General features: G+C 27.3%; 2 protein-coding genes across 2 annotated transcripts; one reads left to right on the forward strand and one right to left on the reverse strand.

Moving 5' to 3' along the window:
• Positions 1-722: 722 nt before the first annotated feature.
• Positions 723-1,249, reverse strand: LOC130969254 (uncharacterized). The gene is made up of 2 exons (XM_057894901.1): positions 851-1,249; positions 723-800 (listed from the first exon to the last, which is right to left on the reverse strand). Exons 1-2 carry the CDS (start codon positions 1,247-1,249, stop codon positions 723-725), a joined length of 477 nt encoding a protein of 158 aa, XP_057750884.1.
• Positions 1,250-13,224: 11,975 nt separating this feature from the next.
• Positions 13,225-16,949, forward strand: LOC130966619 (protein WHAT'S THIS FACTOR 1 homolog, chloroplastic-like). The gene is made up of 4 exons (XM_057891437.1): positions 13,225-13,476; positions 14,508-14,593; positions 14,867-15,506; positions 15,723-16,949. Exons 3-4 carry the CDS (start codon positions 14,884-14,886, stop codon positions 16,267-16,269), a joined length of 1,170 nt encoding a protein of 389 aa, XP_057747420.1. The 5' UTR covers positions 13,225-13,476; positions 14,508-14,593; positions 14,867-14,883; the 3' UTR covers positions 16,270-16,949.
• The last annotated feature ends 1,219 nt before the right edge of the window (positions 16,950-18,168 follow it).

Here is an 18,168-nt window from a genome sequence, read left to right on the forward strand (position 1 = left end):
CTCGTATATTTTAAATGAAAACGTACATATTTAAAAAATAAAAAATATTTTTATATTTTTAATTAATTAAAAAAATTTAGTGATCATTAAATTAAAAAGCTAAAGATCTATTTATTTTTTTCTTTCCAAAAATATTATATATTTGCACAATCAAACATTTCCTTTGCACAGATATATGCCAAAAAAAGAAAACAATAAGTTGAGGCAATCCGATATTATTTAAGATGTTGTTTAAAGCAATAATAATATTTTTCAAAACAGCTATATTATATGTTTATTAAAATTCTCACTAAAATCAGTTATAAGTGTTGAAAATATATTAAAATACAAATTTTTCATTAAAAATAAATTAAATTATGAGTTAAGCCGACCAAAGTAGTCCTTAAAATTATATTTTAGGTTTAAAGTAATTCCTAAAATTAATAGTTACTCAATTTTGTTCCCAAAATTACACTCCGAGATTTATAGTAGTCTCTCAGACAGTTTTTGTCTATCACTGATTATCGAAAAGTTGAAGTGGACTGATTTCTGTCACGTGACAAACGAAACTTTTTTGTTGGCAATCTGGTCCCTTTTTCCTTTTAAAACTCTAATCTCCAAATTTTATTTCCTGAATTCTCTTTCTTATTCTCTTCTTTTTCAACCTCATTCTCTCTTCTCACTCTTCCAAATTCAATCATTAATGACCTCTATTATATATTCTGTATTTTAAGTCATCACCATTACCATGCATCCTCATCAAATTCCTCATCATCACTCAGAATGTACCTTGATCCTTTAAGTCCTATCTCTCTGTCAATCTTCTCCAACAAACTAAGTCCATCAGTGACATCATTACTGGGTATGCTACCTCGTCTTCCTCTCCCTCTCCAACAACCTCCCCTGTAGCAGCCACCTCCGCCGCCTCCTGTGCTGCAATTGTCTCTTTTACTGATAGTGCTCTATTGCCATCCGCACGTGACCTGTTCTCGTCGTCTTGCTCTTCATCATCGAAGTTGTCCCAGAACGTGACCACGCGCTTCTTCCAGAATGGCTCCGACACCATGCCGGAGGAGTTCTGTCGTGAAAGCTGAGGCCGGAGTAGCACGCTGCTGGTAGGGGCAGGCTCCGTGAGGTTGCCGGCGGCGAATGTGACCTCAGACGGGGAGCTGTAGCGGGTGGGATTCCAGTGAGAAAAGGTGGCCTTGGTTGCAAGTGAAGAGAGAGGAAAGACTGAGACTTCATCAATATTATCGTTGTTGTCAGCCATGTAGTGGTGGTGGTGAGTTAAATTGTCATCGTTGGAGATGGATTGAAAGTGTTTGAGAGAGTTAAAACATTGTGTGTGATAAAATGATTGGTAATATGTAGAATTATATAAAATTTATTGAATTTTATTTCGTCTTAATTATGAAATGATATTTGTACTAGTTGAAGGTACCAATTGAAAAGTTTATACTGTGATTTATTATGTTTTTTTTTTAATAACTATTGGTGTTTTATACTGCTATTACATTTGGTGATTGAATTTGAAAGATTGATAGTAAATAATGGAGTTGAAGAAGAAGAGAAATGATGAGAAAGAGAATTCAAAAAACAAAAATTGGGGATTAGGAATTTAAAAAAGAAAGGGACTACATTACAAATAAAAGAGTTTCGTTTACCACGTCAGTAAATCGTTGGGGTCCAGCTCAACTTTTCGATAATTAATGATGAACGAAAATTGTTTAAGGAATTACTATGAGTTCTGGAATATAATTTCGGGGATAAAATTGAATAACTATTAATTTCAAGAACTACTTTAAACCTCCAATACAACTTCAAAAACTATTTTAAAACTTAAACTCTAAATTATACATATATTTATACACAAATACATAACATAATATTTTTGTTTTCAAATACATGTTTGCAACTTTTATTGGTATATATTTTCTAGCTAGCTGAGCATAATAATAATAATAATAATAATAATAATAATAATAATATCACTCAATCAATAATAAATAATAATGTATATGTTAACAACGATTATGATGGAAAAGACGTTTGAATGCATGCATGTCGTTGTAAGTCACTATATATGAACTTGTTACTTCCTAGGTATTAAAGTATAGGAAACATTTCAAGTGCACCAGGAAATACCGGTATACCAGTTGTTTTAACCGTTGATTTTAATTAATATATATTATATATATTTTTTATAATTCAGATTAACGGTTAAAACAACTGGTACACCGGTACTTCCGGTGTACTTGAAATGCTTCCTAAGGTATATATAGTTCATATGTATTTAGACGACATACCCATAAATACATAGGGCACTCACACATCCATATATCCAACCAAGTTGGCAACTCGCTTAACAAGCCTTAGCTATTGCCTAATTAATATTAGTCACCCTCCCACGTTGTCTCATTTATAGAGAATAGATATATTTCCGCCTCATTAGTCATCAGTCACTGTACTATTAATTTTTTTTTTTTTAAATTAAGAGGGAGACTCAAATTTACAATTTTTAAAATTATATTATTATTAATTGATAATATATATTAATTATTATGATTTAATTTTTTTTTCTGTCAAAAAAATTGACTTTTCTTTAGTTTATTAAAAATGCTAATTGATAAGGAATATAGGTATGACGCTTATTATAAATGATCTCCCTTTAAAATCTCATGTACTATATATATTCCCTCATTCCTTTTTTTATAAAAAAAAAAATTGTCTGAATACCGTTAAAATTTATTATTTTTTGATATCAGTTAATTATTAATATTTAAAAATTAAAAAAATAAGTTATTAAATTATTAGACTAAAAAATTTAAATTAATAATTAAATAATAAAAAAATAATAAATTTTGATAACTCTTTAATATTTTTTAATAATAATATCATTTGTACTACACTGATCTTTTAGCAATAGGGAAACTCTCGATACGTTTTTTGCATAATTAATTATGTATGTCAACACTTATAATATATAAGATTAATATTTACTATTATAAAATTATGGAAAAGTATAGATAATCAACAATATTTTTGAATAATATGTGAATAATATGAATTTATAGAGTTAAAAAAGTAAATTAATCTTAAATTTAATTATTAATAGCATTAAATTATAGTGTAGTACATTTTTATTTGATTAGTGGTTATTCATGTTGTTTAAAATGGTCATTGTTTACCTAGTACTTCCCTAAAATTATTTATTTCAAAAACTTAAAAATAAATATTTAAACTCTAAGTATAATTCATCATATTTAATAAAATTCAGTCAGTTTTTCATTCAAAATATTATTATGATATTAAAATCTTTTATGACTAAACGCTAAAATAATTAATTAACACCACTACAGATAATATTTTTTAAGAGAAATTTCACCGTCTCTTTAAATTATTATTCATCTTCTAATAAGTATATATAAGTATCGCAAAATATTGGTCATTTTTATAAATCACCTCGCATCAATGATGTAAATCTTTAAATGACTTGGTTGATACTCTTATATCTTCACATTCATTGATAAATCGATTCCAATATATACTATCTGAAAGTAGTTATAATTGTAATTGTTTAATTAACAAAATGATAAAATCTAAATCTAATCCTAGCTAAACAAATTAAAACAACTTAAATTTAAAATAATAACAAACTTATTATATATCTTTAACTAAGACATCTTAGTAAGAAAAATAGAGAATTGATTAGTATTGATACGGATAAGAATGGAATTGCATCCCGGCTTTTAATTAATAATGTTCAACGATAGTCTAATTAGCACTACTCCTTTTGATCAATTCATGTTTGAGCTTAATTGACATTACATGTTGATTACTATAGCGAGTCATCTTATGTTCAACTCCAATAGGCAATATATATATTCTAATTATTTGATAAATAAAGTTTATAAAGTAAAAAGAAAAGCTCTGCATACAAGCTATTAGAACTTGTATGCTTTACAAGTTAATTAATGAATAAATCTCAAAAACACGATGCAAGGTCTACGTTATTTTTCTTCTTCTTCTTCTTTTCTTTCGTTTCTTGCCTTCTCTTTCTCCTTCTTCTTCTTGTTGTTACACGTTCTTCTTCTTCTTCTTCTTCTTTTCTTCCGTTTCTTACCTTCTCTTTCTCCTTCTTCTTCTTATTGCTGCACGTTCTTCTTCCTCTTTCTGTTCTTCTTCTTCATTTACGTGCTTTTTTCTCTATTTTCTTTCTTCGTTATTCTCGATTTCCATTTTTTTTTACATTAAGCTCTGAAATCATTTTTGAAGAAGAAGAAGCAACAGAAGATGAGGAGGAGAAAGAGAAAGAGTTCTGAAATATGCATAAGGTGTATTTCAACGAATTTTGGGTGTATTTCTTAAATCCTTTGGGTGTATTTTTGTAATTCTTTGGGTGTATTTCTATAATCGTTTGGATGAATTTCTGTAACCGTTTGGGTGTATTTCTGTAATCTTTTGGATGTATTTCTGTAATCGTTGGGGTGTATTTCTGTAATCGTTTGGGTGTATTTCTGAAGTTTCATTATCTTCAAATTTGGTAAGAAAATTGTTTTCATGGAGGAAGAAGAAGAAGAGTCGTTCATAATGCATGGTGAGTAGCGCGCTTTGGAAATAGGAAGTTGTTGAATAACATGCGTTTTATTTATTCTTGAATGTGAAAGTGTGTAATGCGTTAATTAAGTATAATGCGTGTATTTTATTGAACTTGTAAGACTTATAAACCAAAAAGACTTGTATGTATAGCAGGTCTCTAAAGTAAATGTAACAAATATATATATGTACACTTTTAAGTGTGAATTAATATCCATTACTTCATCTATTATGCCGAAGGATTCATAGAAAGATATATTATAGGAGATTTTATAATTACAACTATCTATTATGGGAAAACGGGTGGTGATTTATTTTCATATACACATCAATCAACATCGAATTATCTCTCCAAAATATAGAGAGAGCTGTCATCATAAAGCTTGTTTTTGACAAATATCTCACTCCAAACCTAAACAAATATCTCTCATTTCATGCGTTTGTGAAAGGCTCATAACTCATAATATAAGTCCTTTTAATAACATATATATGTGATTTGAAAAAAAAAATGTAAAATCTATAAAATTTTTTAGAAGGGCTCGTTGAAAAAGTTTTAAAAGTTTTTTTTTTTGTTTTTGACTTATAAAAAGTAGTAGTATTAATATTTGGTATAATTTTTTAAAAAAATATTTAAGTGTTTATAAAAAAATAAAAAAAACGACTTTTCTTATAATAAAAAAAATTTATATTATATTTTTTCAAAATAAGTAATTTTATAACTAAAAAATTAAATATAAAATAATTTATTTATAAATTATTTTTAATATAAATATTTATTATTTGAATTATTTTTTTTAAATTAATTAAACTGTTTATTCAGAGTAATAAGTCCAAAGCATCTTTTAGTTAGTGAATGAAGGAGTCTCCTTTCAAGTTTCATCTATGTATACTAGTAGCATGTTCTTCTGAAACTTTCCCTTTGACGTAGGATTTTATTTCATGTGATCACCCATATTTAATGCCAACAACTACTACGTACTATACCTTTCTTTTTTTATACAAAAATCTATAATATATATGCCTCTCTTATATGCGTCTCTAGCTTTATGGAAAGTCTACTATTACAAGTTATTATTATAGCCGAATTATTAGATAGAATCTTTCTATAGAGACATCATTATAATTACCCTTATAAAAATTAAACCTTAATGTGTGAGTTAATTCATTCCCGAGAAATATTTGTATATATATTCTTTTTACAACACATTTAAATATTAAATACATAATACATACATACATACATATTATTTAATAAGTTTTTTACTCCAAATATACACAGAAAAATATAAAAAAATAAAAAAATTCTTTTTTAAAAAATACTTTTTAAAAAAACAATAATGATTAAACTCTAAATTTTTTAATCATAAAAATTTTAGTATCATATGATAATATTATTTTTTTAAAAGGTTAAATTAATAAAAAAAATAATAATTATATTTCTACCAATGACACATTATGACAGCTGTGGCCTTTGCCTTTGTTGCGTGAATTGAAGGAGATGAAAAAAAGAGACAGCTTTTGGTTTTAATAAGAAAGCTACGTAACTATGGTAGTATAGTGGTCCATGGCTCTAGATTAGAGATCTTTAATATTTCTTATATATGTCTATGGTCTTATAACATTATAAACTCTCTTTTCGTCATTACCAAATCATATATACATAGGTTTGTATTGGGTTTTAATTTCGTTTATGAATTAGCCCCTTTTATTATGTTACTTTTAATTTCTCTCATGTAACGCATAACTTAATTTTAATATGAATTCATACATATAATAAGTTAAAATTATCGAGTAACTTTGTTGTATATATTTTGGCAAACAATTTTAAGCTATTGCTATCAATTTTTACAAACCCTTTTTAATAGTATATATATAATATGGGATGCTTCTATAAATACGCGTAAAAGATCTTTTTGTAAAGATATTTATGTGTCGCATTATTATTTGACGTATTAATGAATCGGTTATTTTTGAATTTCTTAACAAATTTAAAAAAATGATTTTTTTTATAACAATAACAATAAATCTAAATTTTTTTAAGGATTTAATTGTATTTTTAAATTTTTAGGAATTTAAATGTCTGCAAAACAAAAAGTCAATGATATATTTATTTTTTTTATCAAAAAATTTAAAAATATTCGATTTAGATTGTATAATTCAATTGGATCAAATCGGGTCTAATAATTATAATACAGACAATTGGATTTATTATTGTTGCTATAATAAACCGATTTTATTCTAATTTATTAAAAAATAAATTATTAACTGATTTAATAAAGATGTCCAATAATAACATGACATGTATGAACGTCTTTAAAAAAAATATTTTTAGTATCTTTATTAAAGTGATCTCCATATAACATTTATTGAAACGTTTTGATTATCATAATAATTATTACTTCATGAGAAAGTAGTTTCTTTAATGAAATCATATTTATTAAGGATATAAGTAATTCATATAAAATAAGAAACAAAAAGCATCCAATGGTGTCAGAAAAATAAAGAGGATGAAAATGCATCCCAAATATATAAAAAGTGGTTTGGTTTCTTCCGAGGGAACTACTTACTTGTCATAGCAAAACATTCAATCGGTTCATGTGATGAGAGTAAGAGTTTAAGATTACATTTCATGTGGCCAAATCGTACATGAAGTTGGGGACGGATGTGGAAGTTAATTATTAAGGTTATAAATGATGTTTCTTGAAAAATAAAAATGTTTATGTAAACCATACCGTACCCAATCTATTAAATAAATCCTGTTCACTATTTCAATTTAGAGAATTTTCTTGCTTCAATTGGAGTTTATTCTCAAAATTGGATCTTCTCATACGTTTTTTTTTTTTTTTAATTCTCATAAGTTTTCTTGTTGTCATTTAAATCTTGTAGTCGTTGGGTAGGATATCATATTTTATAAGATCAGTTGAAAAGAAATAAAAAAAATCAATTTCAACCGGTTTTTTATTAAAGTCCATAAATTAAAATTGCTGGGCCACGAAAATATTTAAAAATAGACAACAAAATATTTTGGAAAACTAGAATCAATCACTGTTAAGACAAAGAACAGAATGATCCATTTTTTTTATTTGTCCACAGTATTTTCAATTTAACAGATTAAAAATTAATTCACTATAAATTTAAATTTTATTTAAAGATCTGTTACTATTTAATAGATTACTACTTATACAAAACGAAACCAATACTTATTTAAGCGAATGCATAAATTGGACTCAAATCTTTTTTTTCTTTGATATTAAGACGGGGCTAAAAACATGCAAACAGAATAACCTACATACAAATTAATAAGGAGGTCTCCCATTTATCATTAACTAGTAATATAGTGACTTCCATCAGAAGTACATTTTAAAAGTGAAATCCTGATTCAAAATTTAGACTTTTTTAAACTAGGCAATAGCACATCTATTTCCTTCTATATATATTTAGAAAATAAAATTTTCAGTTTTTTTTTTTTTTTCCAAAAAACCATGTCCCTTATCAAGCCAGGGGGTGTTTACTTAGGTTTTTCTTGCTATTGATCAGAGATATAAGCTAGCGTCTAATGAAGAGACAAAGATGATTGAGAGACAGAGGCTAAGAGACAGGGATTGAAATAAATTTCAGTATTCTGTTTGGTGTAAAATGGGAGACAGAAATTGAAACAAGAATGAAACTCTAATTTAATTTACACAAAGAGTAAAATTAAAATTAATTAATTGAAATAAAAATATTTTAGGTATAAAATGTTATTAAAGTTTCAGTTTTTATCTCTAAAAATTTTAGTCCCTTGTGTTCTTATTTTTTAGAAATACTGAAATACTGAAATTTTAGAGACTGAGATAAAAATTTTAGTACCAATCTCTAAACTAACAAATATAATACTGAATTTCAGTCTCTCAATTTCTGTCTTAATACCTCAAAACAAACGGTACCTAATAGCGTTAGAGTCACATTCCACCAAAAGTCTTCTAATTCCCATTAGGCTAGGCTGAGCCAAATCCATTACTGGCTCCACCACCATTAAAATTTTTCTTTTGGGCCGACAATTTAGATTTAAATCTGACAATGGCTATTATATGTTACGTACAACTTTTGGGCCTTTCGTAGAAAATTTATACTAACACTGTTATACTTTTCTTATACTACCTTAATTCCTTTTAGCCTCTGCCTTCTGGGTTCCAACTTCCAATCCCTTGTGGCACTTTTTTTATATCCAAGCTTTCAACTCTTCTTTTATCGTGACCAAAAAAAAAAAAAAAAACATCCTTCACCTCTTTTATTTTACTTTTGGTACAAATACTTGTCATTTTTAAAATCGTTTGAGATGATTTTAAATAAAAAATAATGTTAAAAACGAATTTAATTTTGACTCTAAATTTTAAAAATCAAAACAATACTTATTTTTTAGAGATCTTAATCTTTATTATTATTATTATTATTATTATTATTATTATTATTATATAAAATAAAGATTTTTTTATCTCACTGCTTTAAAAATACGTGTATATTTTTCTTTGCAATACTTAAATAATTTATTAACTACTTCGATCACAAACAATTTTAATTATTGATTACTACTAATTTATCATTACTAAATATTTACTAAATTATAACAATTAAATACTATTTAATTTAAATTGATACGAACAATTCTAAATATAAACAATTAAAGCATCATAATTAATAATCATAAATATATTTAAATTCCAAATATCGGTCCTATTAATCTCTCAACTAATTATATTTTAAAAAATTCATTAAATTTACACGATTAAATAAAAAAAATTAGAATTTAGATTACTCCTTATTAGTTGTAACTATTAATACAATAGAAAATTTTAAATTTTATAAAAATATTTATAAGAATTATAAATACACAACAGAATCTTGATTATTAATAAAACTAAAATAATAATTATAATTAAATATTTTTTAATTTGTTTATAAAGTTCAAAAAATTTTTTATACTCGTTATTTTCAATCTTATTTATTATTCTAGTTGTATCCATTGCAAAATATAATAAGTGCAATACAAATTTTCAAACTTTATGCAAATAAGTACAATAGTTATACAAAAAATTCTTATAAAAAAAATTTAATTTTATAAAAATATTTATGGTGATCGTTCTTTATAATTTTTTCAACTCGTTTTAACTTAAACAAAATTTTATTCATCTATGATATTAAATTAGTTAGGCTAAATCTAATACCACCAACTTGAAATTTATCATACTTATAGGGCCAAATTTTTAATTACCATATTTATGGTATGGACTCATATAACACACTAATATAAAATCTGAAACGTTAGTTTATAAGGGTTCAGTCTCTACTTTTTTACTAAAGACAACCAATTTTAAAATTATTACATAAAGGATATTTTGATATTTTTATGTTTAATATGAAAAAATATTTACTTTTTAAAAATAAATCTAGAGTTTCAATATTTTAAAATTAAAAACCAAATTTTAATTTGTAATACAATTAAAAAATTTATAGGTAAAAGTGCATTTTTTATTTTTTTATATTTTATAATATCAAATATTATTTATTTATATATGATTAACAAATTAAATTGGTAATTGTTTAACTTATTTAAGTTAAAAAAAATTAAATTACTAACTTGATGCATTAAGTATTTGTATATAAAAGAAGAGATTTTAAATTTAAATTTTTATTTTTTATCATATGTATATGTATTTTTACGAAAATACAAATTTTATATTAAGAATATAGGTTTTTGCTAATATATTATCTTGTATTAATTTTAAAAGAATTAAAATTAGACCATAATCAATATATGTGTAACTTTTTTGTCTTTTATTACTATATTAATTTAAAATAAACAAAATTGAAATTTTTTATTTTAAATATATAAAAAACAATTAAAGAATTAACTATATTTACTTAATTAATAGAATTATATGAATAATAAATTGAATAATATCATCGTATTATTAATAATAATATTACTTATGACATATGTAGTTACCAATATTTATCTATTAATCAGTTTAAATATATACAAATTACATATAGTTTGCAAATTTGATATGTACTTTTGGTGATAATTTTGTTAAAAATATGAATTAATTATATATTTTTTTGGTAGCAATAAAACAAACTAACAAAATTGATAGTATTTTTTTCCTTTTTATTAAGAATTGATATTTACTTATATATATATATATATATATATATATATATATATAATAATAAATTAATTTTATTAAATACGTATTTATCACAAACAAATTCATTTTTTTTTACTAAATTAATACTTACAATTATTAATATATAATTGGACTATCTTTCAATTTACTCATTATAATTTTATCAACTTAGAGACCATCTACATCATATTAAAAATTAGTATAGGAAAATCATCATAGGCACAAAAATAGCATATTTTCTTTAGTCCTTAAAGAACCAATTTATATTTTATCCACTATAGACAAATCCTATTAAGCAATGAACATATTAAAAGATGGAAAAATTTTGGGAACTAAAATTTTAGTCATAGCTAATCAAAATTTTTTTAAATTAACTTTATTTTAATAAGTTATTATATTTTTATTTTTTTATCTTACTCTTTTATCATTCACTCTACTTATCACACTCTTAATGGTTCTCACATATTAACCATATTACTTATAATAATATATTCCTAACTATTAGGCATTAACTAAATCATATATTAATGTTTCCTCTTACAATTTGATATTTATATTTACGATCGCCATAAAGACTATAGTAACAAGGAATGGTAATAATAATAGTCCTTAATTGACATTAATTATAATAATTACCATAACCACTAATTTATTGTATCACTTTTTTATTATTAGAGGCAAACTATGTAAGTATACGATCTCTATGTTCAAGAGAAAAAAAGCACGACTTTAGTATATCTAAAGTACAATAAGAAACTTTGATATTCAAGAGCAAAAATTATGAATTTAGTGCAATTGAAATTTTTTGAATTTGATTTTGATCAGAATATACCAAAAAAATTTACAATAAGTTATCGTTATCATTTCAAATAGTATTATATTTGAATTTGACTTTAACACGGTGTGTATATTAAAAGTAGTTAAAAAATTTGAACAGATCGACATTCGTGATTATGCCATTCGTAAATACACATAATATCCATAATTACATGCAACTAACATCCAAAAATTAAAATTAATATTTATTAGTTATAAAATTCATATACATTATTTTTTAGTTATTGCATAAGTAATACATATCATTCATAATTTCATATTATTAACGTCTATAATTTCGTACTCATAATAACATTTATAATTTCATATATCTGATGTCCATAATTAATAAATTTTATAATTAATATTACCAAATTTTAAATTATGTATTTTATTCTATTCTTTAAATTATCTCATACGTGCACTACTAATAGATCATGATTTTAATTATTTTAATATTTTTATTTAATATTTATATATATGTATATTTATTAATTTTAATATAATGAGTTAATAATTATTTTAAAAAATTTATTTTTAATTTTTGTTTATATTTTTTATTTTATTATTTATTTTTTATTTTTTAATAGTCTAGTGTAAAATATGAGTTATATAATAAAAGTTGTTAAAATTTTTTAATTTAATATCCGTAATTTTATATGTATAACATTTATAATTTTAAACATATAATTTTTATAATTAATGAATTGGTACTAATTTATTATTTATTATCTTATTTTGTAGATCAAAACTAATTATTTTAGATATTTTTTATTTTTAATAAATAGAGACTAATTAAATTTAAGATGTTTTTATTTTTTATATATAAAATGTATTGAAGTAATTTGAGATTTTTTTAGTATTAAAAATATCAAAATTTAAAATTTTTATTTGAGAAAAAAATTATAAAATTATGAATGTAACAATGAAAAAAAATTTTTAAAATTCGGTATATATTAAATTTGGAATTGACTTTTGGTGTAATTAACGAAAAAAAATAATTAAAAAAATTAATTATACCAATTAAATTAAAAAAATTATATTTTTTTTATCCATACTAATATTATTAATTATATATTTTTATTTATTATTTATAATATTTTGGCTATCTAACAATATCCTCGAAAGATATTTAGTAAGATTTTTTTATAAAGGATTGATTTATTAAGATTTCCTTAATGATTGTTTCCCATTAATGATTGATAATTGTCAAATGACAAATAATTAGCCTAAAACAAAAACGCTTCTTATTATATTTTATTTTTTAGTAGTTAATTAAATAGTTTTTAAAAAATCTTTAGTCAAATATTTCAATTTTTAACCAATTTTAATCATCCAATAGTTTTTAACATTTTATTTTGTCAAACAAATTATTTTATCTAACAGAATAAAAATTTAAAACTGATTTAATATTTAATATTTGTTAAAAATTAAAATTTTGACTACTTTTTTTAAAGACCACTTAAGTATTATTCTTTATTTTTTATTTTTACATTATTAACTATATTTAAGAATTGATCACAGTTCTGAAAATCGGATCGGTTGGACCGGACGAATAACTAACTGGTTTTCGATTAACGGCGCCGTTTATTTTTTTATTTTTTTAAAAAAACAACTTTTACCCTCACTCACTCACTCACACCCCGTTCCTCCAACACACCCCCTGCCCCGCTATTCGTGAATCACAATTCCTCTGAACTCTGAAGCAAAGTTCAAAATCACCATACCAAAACCCTAGGTTCTCCCTGCAACGGTTATGCCGCAGTGCCGCCGCCGTCCGTGCTGTCGGCGCCTCCGCGTCCTCTCTTGTAGCCCAGGCCCTCTCTTGTAGTTCGGCATCCTCCTTCCCCCTGTCCCCGTCCTCCTTGGCTTCTCCGTTCGAGGTTGGAGCAGCTCGCCGTCCGTGTCTCCGTCGAAGGTTAGTGGCACTGCTTTCACTTCTTCGGTTCTTCTCTTCCTTTTATGCTCTGTTTGCTGATATTTGAATGTGAAACTGTGAATGGATTAATGGAAAATCAAATAATTGATTTTGTGTTGCTGCTCTTTTTTTAATTCCTGAAATTTTTGCTGAAATTTTCTTGCTGCTGCTAAAAATGGAAATCAAATCATTATTGAAATTTTTGTGTAGCTTTATTTTATTGATTTCAGGTTTATTGTGATTAGGGATTACTTGAATGCTGTTAAGAGTAGTTAGTTAGTTAGTTGAATGGCTTCTAATTAGTACTCTTTTGGTACTCTTACTTTGAATTATGATAAGAACCTTACTTTGAATTATGAGAAGAACCTGTTGTCACCAGGCATTTGAAATTAATTTTTAAGTAGTTAAAAAAGATGTAGCATCACTTTGTGTAATTTTCATAATACAAGATACAGGAGAGGAAGTTGATAAGGGAGGAATGGTGGGTTGCAAATTTGAAGGGAAACAATTTGGATACCTGACTTGAAGAGAGGCAGGGACTAAGAACTAACCAACTCGCAAAGTAGATAATGGAGGAACAGGAGCAGCTTAAAATAAGTTTCAAATCAGTATCATTTATGAAGAATTATTAATATTCCATGTGTAATAGGTTAAAATTAAGGCGATAAAGTTCAGCATATCATAGGAGGAATGTTGACCAAATAAAGTTATGGTGTTACTATTAGCATGGTTTTGCTTATTCCATAAGAAAATCTAGGCATCAAATTGAAGTGTGGAAGTTGACTTATAATTAGAATCGATTTTTCAACATTGAAAATAGAAATGAGTTGATAGTTAGGTTGATTGATACATAATGGTGAAAGTTTTTTGTATTGACCTGTTTTTTTAGACATTAGGATATGTACTATTTTATGCCTTCTATTGATTCTTTATTTGTTCATTCAATATTGTTTTTTGCAATGCTGAATTTGTGATCACAAAGATCCAACCTTCTTTTAAACTCATTAATTTTATTTTATTTATTCTGGAAGGAAAATTATCTAGATGGTTGCTGTTCTACTTGGAGCAATCACATTTGGCCTTGGGACTTGGCAGATTTTTCCGGAGACAAGATAAGGTGTGTTTTTTCTTATAATTAGCTGAGCACCTATATATATATTGGTGCTCAGCTAAAAGAGTTTCACAATGTCATCTAAATATCCGACTATATTCTTCACTGTTTATTTGTATGACAATAGTGCATAGTTTTATATGGAAAGTGTATTGAGATTGAATTCAAATGTGGCACATTGACTTTGTGATTTCATTTTGCTTCATCATTTCATTACGGTGAAGATCTTTTCTCTGTTTCTAAACCCCCCCCCCCCCCCCCCCAAATACCTTTTTGTAGTCGGCCAGATCCTGTTGATGCTTCGCCATGCTCCATTCCGAAGCTCCCATGGCCACTTCCAGTGTTCCCCCATATGGCTTCTACATACTCGGCAGAAATCAAGTGGTGGAAGCAGGCCCAAGAAGAAGGTCTACCACCGGGTTTCTGATCTCGACAGGGTGATGGAGCTTCGTAAGAAGCCCTCCCTCATTCTGGAGCTCTCCTCCATCATCCAATCCCACAAGACCCAGTCCCTCCTCCTCCGGGACCTTGAGAAGAATGTTGGCTTTGTCCGCAAATGGGACTTCATGGCCCTCATTGAAAGGTACCCGACCATCTTCCGTGTCTCCGGATCACCTCCTTCCGTGTCCCTCACCCTTAAGGCCCAGAGTGTTGCCCAGGAGGAAGCCCAAGCCAAGGCCCTGATGGAGCCCCTCTTGGTTAATAATCTTAGGAAGTTGCTGATGCTGTCTGTTGATTGCCGGGTACCCCTGCAGACTCTCGAGTTTGTTGGGCCTGAATTGGGCTTGCCCTGTGATTTCAGGGAGTCTTTGGTTCCTAAGTACCCTCATTTTTTTTCAGTGAAGCGTGTTGCTGGGAAGGATTGCCTTGAGTTGGAGGATTGGGACTCCTCATTAGCTGTCACTGCCAGGGAAGCTAGGTACTTGCTCATTTGTGCATTTTTGCTTTTCATCGATTTTGAAGGTGAAAAGAATTTGCTTTTCGTTTGAAAGAAAGCTGTGATGCTTGCTCTTGATAACATTTTCATTATTAGCGGCACCAACTACATAAATTAACTAACCAAAATAGCATAGTAATGGTTTGATTAGAATTTATTTTAAGCACACATCAGCTAGCTAATCCAATTATCACTTAGGTTGGCACAGGAAGGAGTTCTGAGCGCGAACCAAAGTGGGGTTCGGATAAAAGTAAGGATTTCAAAAGATGGCAACTATATGGGTCCCTTTGCTTTCAAAATGAATTTCCCTCCTGGTTTTAGGCCGAACGTTAGTTACCTTGAGAATCTTGAGAGGTGGCAGAGGATGGATTTTCCTTCTCCTTACTTGAATGCAAGGAGGCTTGACCCTACTGCTCTGGAAACCCGAAAGCGTGCTGTGGCTGTGATTCATGAGCTCCTTAGCTTGACCATGGAGAAAAGGATGACATCTGTGCAGCTGGATGCATTTCAGGCCGAGTGTCGTTTGCCGTCTAAGTTGCTGCTTTGCTTGATAAAGCATCATGGGATATTTTACCTTACAAATAAAGGTGTGAGAAGTACGGTCTTCCTCAAAGATGCATACCTTGGTTCAAACTTGATAGATAAGTGTCCTTTGTCACGGTTTAATGATAAGTTTGCGGCCCTCTCTGGTAGAACAAATATGGATCTGTGCAACAGCAACAGTTCTATAGGGGCCATTGTTTAGTAGTTTTTTTGGTTGTTCACGGTATCTCTCAATCCGGCAGGGCAATGACTAATTCGCTGCGGATCGGAGCTCCATTTAATATTTTGCCGCTTGCCAATGAGTTGTTATATGCATAAGGCAAGATTGGAACCTTTTAACACTTAAGCAGACTAGTGAACTAACCACTAGTTTTATTTTTTTGACAGGAGTTAGTTCCGTTGTTTAGAAGTTGAGTTTGGATTTTCAGAAAGCACAAATATTGCACAAATATTGCATATGTAGAAACTAACATTGAAATTTATATGTTGTAGCAAAAAAGATAAAATTACAGTATTCCTCTTATAACATTACATATTCTTTTTATGGAGTTAAAATAAGTGTTAGGTCCTTGATTAAATTGGTTATCTTTAGCCCAATAACCAAACTTGGCTCAAGGCCAAGAAATGGGTTAGGTGCTGAGTGTCTCCATGTTAGGGTAATATAAACCATGTACCAAATCTTTCTTGTTTTCACCTTACCTCCATTATAAATTTGTAAATTAGAGCACATTCATTCACGTTTCAATTTTATCCAAACTTTCGAGATCTATATGCCTAATCAAAACCATTACCTAATTGAAGGGAACCACGTCTGCACATCACAATCATCACCATGGTCGTTTTCTTTCCATATTTCATCCATTTCATAATATCTCCATTTGTAATTTTTAACATATTAAAATATCTTATGCAGCATTGATTTCTTTTTTCCATATTTACTCTAATAATAGCAATGTAATTTCTAAGAAAGGTAGTAAATATATTATTAAATAAAATTTGTCTTTTTATATGGATATTAGAACAGATATTATGAAACAAATTGAGTACTTATTTCTATTTTAAGTATCATATCAGTGGCTTGTAATGATCATATATCATGAGAACATGATATATACTTTATTTTTGGAAGTTCACATAGTGTTTGGAAGCTACATCTGAACCAACGTTTTTTTTTTTTTCGTAATAGAAAAGTTTATTTACCTATCCGCTAAATGGCTCACAAAAGCCTTATAGCTCAGTAACCATGAAATCTATACATCAATTTTGCAAAACTAAAAACTATAGTTTTTCATTGATTAGAAATGTAGATTTAATTTAAACTTGATTGTTGATCTAGATTGTAAAAAGTCCCTTAGTGTGGCTATAAATATATACAATGCCTTTATTTTTAATTAATGAAGTTCTTGAATATATAAAAGAGGTGAATTCTACCGTACATTTTATAAAGTAACATGTAATTTATCTTATGTGACGTGTCATTTTTTAATTGGTTATTAGGTTAATCATGGTTAGACTATTTTATGATTAAATTAATTTTTAAAATGAATAATTATACAATTTTTTAAAGTATTAAAAATTAAAATATGACTTTTTCCCCAAATCATTTTCAAAAGATGTATATTAACCCTCTGTTATGGCTTTTGGCCTTTCGTTCTTCCCCCATTCATTCATCCTCATTGAGCCTCTCAAGTAGCATTGTCTCGTTGACCGTAATCAAATTATAAGCCAACTGAATAATTAAAAAAATTGATAGGGAGTTTCAAGAACATAGAGAAGAAAGAAAACCAACCTGTCCAAGCACGGTGAATCAGACTTTGGCCAAGGGTGACAGCAGCGACGGACGAGGACGCGACGACGCAAACCAGGAGCCACAGACGCGATCGTGACTTCTGGACTTTGGAGTTCGGCCGTTCGAGACTTCGGGAGAGGTTGACTAGTGAGAAAGAGTTGTTGAGTGACATTGAGAGAAAACGAGGAAGAAGAATTTAGGATTAGGGCCACTGTTTACGTGATTTGGAAAATTTTAAAAATTAGTTTTTAATCTTTTAATAAATTATACATTTATCCTTTTTAAAAATTTAATTATAATATAATCTAACTA

The sequence above is a fragment of the Arachis stenosperma genome, chromosome 3, assembly GCF_014773155.1.
Source record: "Arachis stenosperma cultivar V10309 chromosome 3, arast.V10309.gnm1.PFL2, whole genome shotgun sequence".
Classification (NCBI taxonomy): domain Eukaryota; kingdom Viridiplantae; phylum Streptophyta; class Magnoliopsida; order Fabales; family Fabaceae; genus Arachis; species Arachis stenosperma.